The 11363-nt window shown below is 33.3% G+C and overlaps 1 protein-coding gene across 50 annotated transcripts in view; it reads left to right on the plus strand.

Annotated features, from left to right (window-relative positions):
• LOC145254714 (uncharacterized) overlaps positions 1-11363 on the plus strand; it is a 269962-nt gene that overhangs the window by 66227 nt on the left and 192372 nt on the right. For all 50 annotated transcript variants that reach the window (XR_013863794.1, XR_013863796.1, XR_013863795.1 and 47 more), the window contains exons 12-15: positions 1938-1964; positions 4505-4531; positions 4649-4675; positions 9612-9638. Coding sequence is in view for 47 of the 50 variants with exons in the window: in XM_080113386.1 (XP_079969512.1) it covers positions 1938-1964; positions 4505-4531; positions 4649-4675; positions 9612-9638 (108 nt within the window). In the remaining 3 variants the exon portion in view is untranslated. The remainder of the gene's footprint in view (positions 1-1937; positions 1965-4504; positions 4532-4648; positions 4676-9611; positions 9639-11363) is intronic.

The following is an 11363-nucleotide window of genomic DNA, read 5'->3' on the forward strand; positions in this document are numbered from 1 at the left end:
ACTCTGCCAAATCTCAACAGTATGCTCTGTATTTAAGAATTCAGGCGATCGGTCTCTCTTAGTACAAACCAACCAGTCTCTTGTGCGCCATGAGTAAGTTGCTGGAATCCGTATCAAATATAAAAGTAGCCAACCACCTCAGAAAAAATAATCTTCTTAGTGACATGCAATATATTTCCGTTCTGCTAGATCAACAGCTTACGTTATATCTCATAAGATTAGACAATCTCTCGACGGAGGCTTTCTTTCTAGGACAATTGCTGTTGACATATCAAAGGCCTTTGATAAGGCATGTCATCAAGGTATACTTCGCAAGATCTCCAGTACGGTAGAGCTGAAAATATTTTCTCAATTATTAAATCATTTTTATCTGATAATTTCATAGGAGTAGTGGTTGATGGGCAGAAATCAGAAGCTCACAGTATTAATTGCTGGAGTCCCTCATGGGTCCACCTGAGTCAAACTTTCTTCCTGATCTGCATCAATGATCTTCCAAATCACATACTTAGATCATCTGTAGACATGTATGCTGATGACACAACCATCTATCGCAGCACATAAAGGGTTGTAAACGACCAAGTTCTTTCTGGTTCGCTCTCCTCTGATCTTGGACACGTGTATAATGGCAAAACAGGTGGTTTGTTAATTTTAATGCATCTAAAGCCAAGCTTCTATCATTACATCATCAACGCTCTTATCCCCATCTGGCATCAATTGAAATGAATGGCTCTCGTCTTGGAGAGGCTCCATGTTTTGAAAAGCTTCTGGGCTTGACCTTTACTCATGATCTGAAATGGAACACGTACATCAAATCCGTTACCAAAGTCGCTGGGAAAATGGTAGGATCGTACCACAAATCAAGTAGATATCTCACTGCTTATGCAATTACCTACCTTTATAAGAGATGCACTATTGTGTCCACATCTTAGCAGGGTCTGCTAGAAGATGTTATCCGGCCTTGACAGACTACAAAATAGACTTCATGGCCTAGTAGAGAATAACTTTTTCTCTTCTCTGCAACTTCTTCATCACGGAAGAGACGTTGCGAGCCTGTCTCTGTTTTATCGTTATTTTCATAACAAGTGCTCGTCTGAGCCCCAATCTATGTTCCGTCCTCACCAAACTTTCGCAAAAAACACTCTTATAGCTGTCAGCTAGTGAATATATATATATATATATATATATATATATATATATATATATATATATATATATACCCAAAATATTAATGTTTCAAGCGATAATATATATATATATATATATGGATATATATATATATATATATATATATATATATATATATATGATTACTTCATTTAATCACATCAATTTATACACAAACGTATACATTTATGCGCAAACTGTAAGTATTTCCTTCAACAGTGCTCAATACGTAGGTAGAGCTAGGTAGTAAGTTATAATATATATATATATATATATATATATATATATATATATATATATAGCAATTAAGCTACACAGAATGTTTCATCCAAGCTAGGATTCATCAGACATAAGCTACACAGAACATTCCGATGAATATTCTGTGTAGCTTATGCGCAAAATATATTTTCTCTCTCTCTCTCTCTCTCTCTCTCTCTCTCTCTCTATATATATATATATATATATATATATATATATATATATATATATATATACTCTTTATACCCAGAAAAACCTCGAGACAGTACTGTTTCCTGCTTACCCAATAATCAGTGAAGCGGGTGACAATTCATATCAGTTATAAGATTCGAACCAGCCATGAAACCACCTTTTGTTCCATTTGCTAGACCCATACCCCAGAGCCACAAAACCATTGCCACGGCAATGAAAGTATCCAAGAAATTATTAATTTTAAAAGACATTTAGATCACAGTTTAGGAGTTAACAGTTAGTATACCCAATCATCCAATTTCAATTATGTTTTCTCTTTCTAGGTGTATTTGTTCCACCCCCGGCACCAGGTAAGTAATATATAACACGAAATGATGTACAATATAAGATTAAAAGTTAAGATCATCCATTTTATATTTATTTTATTTTAGAAACAAATATTCACGTTCAGGTTCGATATCGGCTATGAAAAAACTGGATAACTATAACAACACAAAATAATTAGATGTATATATATTTAATATATATTAATATTAATATAATAATACTGATATTTCCCTAAAAGTGAACGCAAAAATAATCCCGAACAATTCCAAGAAGGTAGTGCTTAAATGAACTGTGTGAATATATAAAAAAAAATTGTGTGTATTTTTTTTCCGCGGTGCCGTATTTGAAAAATAAATATGGCCGGCTTCTTTTGTAGGGCATTAGAGTTAAATAGTTAAAGTCAAATATTGCTAATTAGAGGTAAACTTCTATTTGTTCGTTTGGACGAAGCCTACTTGCCGTTTTTATGAATACTTGTTAAAGTTGCGGTTAACGAAACGTTGATTTTTATATCACTTTTATACAAAATTAAATCACTGCGGGTAATAACAGGTACGTACAGTCTTTTCAAAATGTTTGAGAGTATTTTTCATGGCAGAATATTTTAAACCAACATATCATGCCCATTTCTAAGGACATAAGTTACCCAGAGTAAAGTCGGATACTCTTATCAATAGATAAAACTCGATTTATCAACTTGGGCGAAGCTTGCGCGCCTCTTTTATGCATCCGTTTTATTTTTTACCTAGCCTCTAATTAAAAGGTTGATTTCTATATCACATTTTTCTATAGCTTTTGGACCTGTGCACTTTAATTCATTAAACGTTGTTTTAGATACTCAATGCAGATTCGTATAAAGCAGTCAAATGTCGTTTTATATAAACATACACAAATCCGTGTGTAAAGTAGAACGATAAAATTGTCGCTCTTAAGAAAGCAACACTACATCTTTATTTAAAAATTTTGTTAAAAAAAATCAATTTAAGTAACTTGATTATGTAGCAGAGCTGACATCTATTCAATGTAGCCGTTCAGCTTCAATTATTGCTTCGATACGGTTCCGGAACTGGGAGCATGCCTTTTCAACAAAAGCTCGGCGGATGGCTGCGACCAGGCTGGCTTTTGCAGTGATCATGTTGGTGATTTTCTTGACGTATGAGCTAACGAAGTAGTCCAGCGGGTGTAGGTCGGCGGAGGAAGCGGGCCAATGAGAGTGGAGTTTAAAATCATACCATTTCTTCTAAAGCCAAACTTGGGTCTCTTTGGATTTGTAGGCCGGCACTGAGTCTTACTGCCATGTCCAGGGCACCATCACACTGTTCAGCAAATCAAGATATACTTTGGTGTTGATTTTCAAGCCGACTCCGAAGATGAGAGGTGGAATGTTGTGGCGCTCACTTGAAACCACACCAAAGACCATAAGTGTGGCTGGAAACTTTGTTTTCATCGCACTTGACACATCCTTGAGATTCGTGTCAATCCGGTGATGCATTCTTCGGTGCTGGCAATGGTTCTGTTGTCATAACTTGGATCGGTAAAGAGCATAAGTTGTACAGCGGAGCATCTCCGATCTCGCTCGTTGAACATTGTGTAATTTCAGACATGATACACAGCTCCTATAACTCTTGGGAGTTGTACAGAACTAGCCAACTAGGAGATTATCAGCAACAAAAAAAGAAAACCGGTTTTTATCAAATGGAAATGGAATCATGCCGTCTTTTCTCGGTTCACCCTATATTTTTATAACTTATCACTTAGATCTACTCATGTATTGAGCATTGTTGAAATTTATACCAAAAGATACAATATGCCGTAGAATTGCCCGCGTTTGGAATACTTTTCCATTGGTCTGCTTCCCGACTGATTACGATATGGCCGCCTTCAAGTCCAATGTAATCAAGTTCTTATTGAGCCGTCCCCTTTACATGATCTAAATTCTACCTAAGCTCCACCATTAACGATTACTAAACTACTAACTTACGTTCATTAATCTTTATCCTCAAGTGGCTTTGGATACGGATCCGGAACTGGGTAACTTTATATATATATATATATATATATATATATATATATATATATATATATATATATATATATATATATATATATATATAATCCGGAACTAGGTTACTTTATATATATATATATATATATATATATATATATATATATATATATATATATATATATATATATATATGTATATATAATCCGGAACTGGGTTACTTTATATATATATATATATATATATATATATATATATATATATATATATATATATATATATAAAACTGAACGTCTGTGTGTGTCTGATCACGAATTGTCTTAAGTAGTGATTACCTTGTAAAAAAAAGAAAGAAAAAATATTGCTAATCAATCGATTATCGTTAAACAATCATGACGTTTCTTATCTTCAAACAAATCTTTCTGAAAACAAATGGCGTCTTTAATCTTTAATATAAACACTATTATCACTATCGCTATTGTCGGAATGTGTTCATTTCGTGATATATTACTGATCATCTTAAAACCATTTGTTTAAAAATCATTTCTATATTTTTAGGTATGGTTGCCAGACCCCCAACTCCAGGTATGTAATAATTTTCAATTTAATTTTGATAAATAGATATGTTTATAAAAAACAGTTTTGGACTTGTCTGGTTAAATTTTACATCAATGATAATTTTTAATTTTTTTCCCTTTCTAGATATGTTAGAAGCAGACACAGATGCAGGTAAGTTATATATTTGATATCTCTATATATACGGGTGGAGAGATGTGTGTATAAAAAATGGTAGTAGCGGGGAGATCAAACAACAGTAGGCTGCCCGGTGGAAAGAAGTGTCAAAAAATGTGGTATTACCCTGGAACTCTTTAGGCGACGGAGGGAAAAGAAGTTGAAAAAATCTAACGTCGTTGCTGATGTGTTCATCGCGCAACCCGAAGTCGCGAGCTTTTTTTAATTTAGGGTGGTCAATATAACGGAGACGATGAAAAAATGCCGACAAAAAAAAACCGTCCGCTCTTGTACAAAAATGCCCAGGTGAGGGTGATGAGATTAATGTTTTGGGTTAATTTTCGATATATGTTGTCCCAGAGACGGGCTTCGTAACGATACCGATTTCGCCAGGATTCGTCGCGTGTGTCGAAAATATTAGCAGACATACAAACATACATACACATAAACAGACGTTTGAGATTTATATAAAAGACTAGCGGGGATACCCGGCGTTGCCCGGATGATTGGAGGTGTGTGTGTGTGTGTGTGTGTTGTTAAATAAAAAAAAAAGACCGGGGGGAGGCGAACCCGAAGCCCTGAGGCGACGTTTGAAAATAAAATATTAAAAAAAAATGAACCGTTCGGCCAGCCAGAATGAGTTACTGAAAGATGTTTGAATTTATTTAAGTAAGAATCAAATTGACAGGTGCCCGCACGGAAGTCGTTCGTAGAGCGTGACGACGACGACGACGACGACGACGACGTAAGCAATAGCTATTCAGCAAATGAGGTCAATGATCAGGTTTGTTTGTTATAAGCGAAGTAAAAAAAGAAAACATAAAAACGAACGTTAAAACTTAAGCGGGGGGGGGAGGAGGTAATCAAAACATCCCAAAATAAATATGCGACATGTATATACAGTGATACCTCGGTTGTCAAGCGTTTCGGTGGTCGAACAACTCAGTGTTCGAACTTAAAATTGGAGATTTTCTTGCCTCGATAGTCGAACGAAATTTCGGAGCTGTGCGTTGGCTACGCGAGATTTACGTCAACGCCACGTTTCAATATTTCTAAATAAAACCACTGGGAGACAACGCGCTGATCTTTACAAAATGACGTCTCCTTCCCCAACTTTACAACAAGGTAAAGAAAGAAGAAAAAAAGAAGAAAAAAACTACTGAAAATGGAGTTTACCTCCGAAAAGAGTTACAATTATAAATTTCAAACGCGTCAAATATTTGATTATTTTCATAATATTGTGTTGTGCTTTGGGTTTCAAGCTCACCCCATGCCTATTATATATATATATATATATATATATATATATATATATATATATATATATGTAAATGATATCCATTCACGTGAAATCACCTTTTTCCTCACCATATTCCCTCTGCTTCACTTTTTGTTATAAAGTAAGATATTTGACTTACTTGCAGTTTCATTAAATACTTTTGTATGCAAAATCCGATCTCGGATTTTGCATACAAATGCTAATTTCCTACCCTCTGATGAAAAGGAAAGTAGTTCTTTGAAACTCCGCGGATTAGGGACTATCCAGTTATTAAGTGTTTCCTTTTCAGATTAAATATATTTTCAACTCTTTTCAAAGTGTTTTTATAGTAATTTATAAATATATATGACGATTAAGCTACCTACGTATTGAGCACTTTTGAAGTAAATACTTAAAGTTTACGCATAAATCTATATTTTCGTATATTAATTTATGTGAGTAAATGAAGTAGTTATACTTAGCTCATGAAACAGTCGAGCAATCTCCAAAGAATTTATTTCACCTCATTAAAAATAGATACGGAAAGAGTTAATTTCGAGACATCGCTAAAAAACATCCCCACACTCAGCAAGCATAGCTATATTATTAAATTAATCCAAAAAAACAGATGAACTAATACGCCGAATGCGATGGCGAGCAAATTTCTTCCTTAAAAATGAAAACGTAAACAAAAAAGGATCCCATGGTTTTAAAACCCTTAAATATGCGAAAACAGTAGACCTTTAGATAAATTTTTAAAATGACCTTTTAAACGTAATTAAAAACTTAGAATTCCACAATCAACCTAACAATTTCCAACGGAAACTACACAAAATCGTTAGAAACATAAATAACTCTAATAAAATCTTTGTAAAAGCAGATAAAACAAGAAACTTTTATAAAGTAGATAAGCAAGAATATAACAAACTAATCACAGAAAACATTACAAAAAACTACAAAAAACTAGACACAAACGAATGCGACTACATATATATAATAAATACTGAAAGTAAACAAATTACCGATAAACTAAAAATTAGAGAAAAAGTTGGCAAATTGAAACCTAGAGAGGCATACATTCTGCTTAAAGACCACAAATGGGACTTTAATAATAATCCCAGCACCCGCCTAATAAACCCAACTAAACCAGAAATAGGTAGAACTAGCAAAACTATACTCTTTAGAGTAAACAAACAAATCAAACAAGACCTAGAACTAAACCAGTGGGAAAATACTACCGAAGCAATCACCTGGTTTAAAAATATAGAAAACAAAGATAAACGTACTTTTATACAGTTTGATATCATAGACTTTTATCCCTCGATATCAGAAGAACTTTCTGATATTGCCCTAGAATTTGCCGAGGCGTACACTGATATATCCTCGGAAGAAATCAACATCATTAAAAAATGTAGAAAATCAGTTCTAATAAATAACAATAACCAATGGATAAAACCTAAAATAATTTTTTTTTTGATTTGGCGATGGGTGCCAGAGATTCTGCAGAGGCATCGGATCTTGTGGGATTATTCATTCTATATGCCCTCACAAGCATATTCGATACTACAGATATCGGCCTATATAGAGATGACGGACTAGCTATAATAAAAAACTCCAACAAAGTCAAGGGAGAACACTTTAAGAAAATCATACACAAGGAAATGAAAAAAAATTAGGTCTAAAAGCAGACGTATCAGCTAACATAAAAGTAACAAACTTCCTAGACGTCACGTTAAACTTAGATAAAAACACATATGAACCATACTCAAAAGATAACGCTACTCCAATTTACGTAAACCCTAAGTCCAATCACCCACCATCAATTATAAAACACACTCCTAACTCAATCGTAAGTACACTCAGTAATAATTCAAGCGATGAAAATGCATTTAACAGGTCAACCAATATCTACGAAACAGCCCTAAAAAATAGTGGATACAAAAATATCGATATCAACTATAAGCACCAAAACACCAATAACTGTAATAAAATTAAAAATAGAAGAAAGAGAAATATAATTTGGTATACGGCCCCATACAATCAAATGTTAAAAACAAAACTTGGCAAGAAATTTCTAGATCTTATTGAAAACATTTTCTCCTTACACAAAATCTTCAATAAAAATACCTTAAAGTTATCCTACAGTTGTTGCGAAAAGTTAGAGATGACAATTAAAGCACATAATAACAAAATACTAAATAAAAACAATGTAAGCAACAACAAAATAAACAATACAAATGTAGATACCATGACAAAACTAAAACTAACACTAGCAGAAATAATAATAATAATAATAATAATAATAATAATAATAACAAACAAACCCCAGACAAGAACAACCATACCATGAATTAAAATACTAATAAAGAACAAGATAAATGAAATTGTAGACACTGCACTCTTTGCCCAGTTCAAAATAAATGTCTAACAAAAGCGTAGTTTATCAGGCAAGAATATTTGCGAAAGAAACCCCGAATAACAAGAAATATTACGTAGGCATGACTTCCTTAGATTTAAAAACCCGATACTATCACGACAAAAGTACATTCAACAATAAAAACACCGTATAAAAACAACACTAGCGAATAAATACTGGAAACTTAAAGAAAGCGGACATTCACCGGTAGTCGAATGGAAAATAATAAGACAAGCTACCACCTGCAGGCATTTAGACGACCCATGTAAATTATGCCTTTATGAAAAAATTGCTATCCTGTACTTTAAAGAACCCCCAAATCTATTAAACTGTAGAAAAGAAATAGCAAATAACTGTATTCACAAAATAAAACTTACTCTAGGATAGCGATACAAAATAGCTTTAAAACTAACAAAAACAATAGAAAATAAACAAATAAATAAATTTAAATAAACATGAATATACATAAACGATCACACATATATGTATGTATATATATATGTATATATATGTACATATATGTATGTACGCATATGTGTATTTATATATATTAAAAAAAGGAAAATGGCTGCCTTAAACCACTAACATTATTCTAAAACAGATCTCTTGTTCGATAAAATGCATGCCCATTGGCTGATAGGAAAGGACGCGGTGGATACTAGAAAGCTGATTGGCTTACTAAAATCCTCACCAGAAGAGGACCATATAAAAACGAGAAACAACCACAGAATTCGCGCATAAGCCTTACGAATCCTAGAGTGGATGAAACGCCGAATATTTAATGTACCTTTATCGCCATATATATTTTATAAATTACTAAGTAGCTCTACCTACGTATTGACCACTTTTGAAGTAAATACTTAAAGTTTACGCATAAATCTATATTTTCGTATATTAATTTTATGTGAGTAAATGAAGTAGTTATATATATATATATATATATATATATATGTGTATGTGTGTGTAACTATATATACACATACACACACATATATCTATGTGTATGTGTGTGTGTGTGTGTGTGTGTGTGTGTGTGTGTGTGTGGTTCAAGTTTAAAATGTGCTCGTAGGGTAAAAATCCAGAGAATTGTCATCGGGTTTATAAAATAGTGCTTAATAGTAAAATAACTATTTATGTATTTATTTACACAGACACATAACATGCGTCGATATACTGGCATGATAATTTTTCCATTTGTGGTTATTTATAATAAGGATCTTTTCGTGTTTTTTTTTTAATTATATATTCTTTTTTTTTAGCAAATCTGGAAGCTGACTCACCACCAGGTAAGTAATATATTAATAACTTCACACATTACATGTACGAATGCATAAATATCTAGAGGGAGGAGAGAAAAGAGAGAGAGATAGAGAGAGAGAGAGAGAGAGAGAGAGTCTATATAAAGAATGTACTCAAAAGAATAAATCTCCAGAGAATTTCAATCATATTTATAAAATGGTTGTGATTGTCGGACTGACTTCCTCATCTTGGTTGTTATTGTCACAACGTTTCGGCCGTTAATATTTAACATTAACAAAAATCAACTAACAATTGTCCTAGTGACATATGACCGAGTTGTTCTAGACGTTGTATCAAAGTTTACAGTTACCCAAAGGTGCTGAGTTCAATCCTGAACGAAGGCAGAGAAAAAGTAATATTGAAAACGGAGAATCAGCAATGATGTACCAAAGCCTAGCTGGAGTCCGAACACGGTACCCCCGTAATAATAATAAAGGGTTGGATTTGAGACTCCTAACAAACGGTTCCCCAGTTTGATACAAAACACCTGACGAAGGCCGGAGGGCAAAACGGCCGAAACGTTGTGACAATAACAACCAAGATGAGGAAGTCAGTCCGACAATCTCAATCAATGAAAACACCTCATCTAAAAAATACAGACAATTACTTATAAAATGGTGCTCAATAGTAAATAGGGCTATTTATATTAATATATATCCATATATTCATATTTCTATGATTTATATTAATATATATCCATACGGTTATGTAAAATCTTCATTACACTGATAATGTCTCGATTTGTAGTTATTAATAATGTTGTTATGCGAGAAAATGTGTATTTTTATTTAGGTGCTATATTGAAAGCTTCCATTTAAATGAACGCCGAAATTTTAAGACAGATTTTCCGTTTGAGAGTAGTTTAATAAAATTTCCATGTCCGTCTAGCAAACATGTTTCATGATTACATATATACAAGCAGTTCAGCCTTGCTTTGCCCGGGTCTTATGTACTTTTCATAACTTACCCTACGTGTGAATGCACTTTATGTGAGATTTACAAATGTTTAGACGAAAATTTGTGTAAGTGATTTCGGAGAGATCGTTATTTTTTTTTTAAATGTGACCCCAAATTTATCTGTTAACATTTATTATTTTGGTCTCAAATCAAAATACAAAGTTTTACACATGCCCTGGTTAGCTACATCTAAAATTCCTAGTGCTTAGACCCAAACGTGGCAAAGGAATTTGGTAGAATCTGCTAACGTCAACTCTTTCACCTTTGACCTTTTGACAGCCAAATTTTCGCCCCAAAACTGATTAAAATGCTTGCCGCATGTCTGAATATCCTTAATGTATAAATTTCAAACATTTAAACTCGAAATTGGCTGAGTAGTTTGCTAGACACCGTTAAGGTCAAATCTTTTGAATTTTGACGCCTTGGCAGCTCAAATTTTCGAAACAAACCGATTAAAAAACGTGTCCTCTGCCTGAATTACCTTTATGTAAAATTTCAAATGTTTAGACAAAAAAATTGTCTGAGTAAATTGGTAGAGACCGCAGAAGTCAGACCTTTATTAACTCTGAATCCAATTTTGACCCCTTATTTATTTTTTAGAGATCAAATCAAATTAAAAAGTTTGGTCCATGTCCAAGTAACTTACACTTAAAATTTCAAGTATTTACACCTAAAATTTGCGGAGTTTACCACTTGAAATCCAAATTTGTGGCTGAAAGCCGATAAAAAGATTTTCCCAAATCACAATACTTCTT

This window comes from Euprymna scolopes, chromosome 30 (assembly GCF_053919585.1).
Source record: "Euprymna scolopes isolate OS-2025 chromosome 30, ASM5391958v1, whole genome shotgun sequence".
Classification (NCBI taxonomy): Eukaryota; Metazoa; Mollusca; class Cephalopoda; order Sepiida; family Sepiolidae; genus Euprymna; species Euprymna scolopes.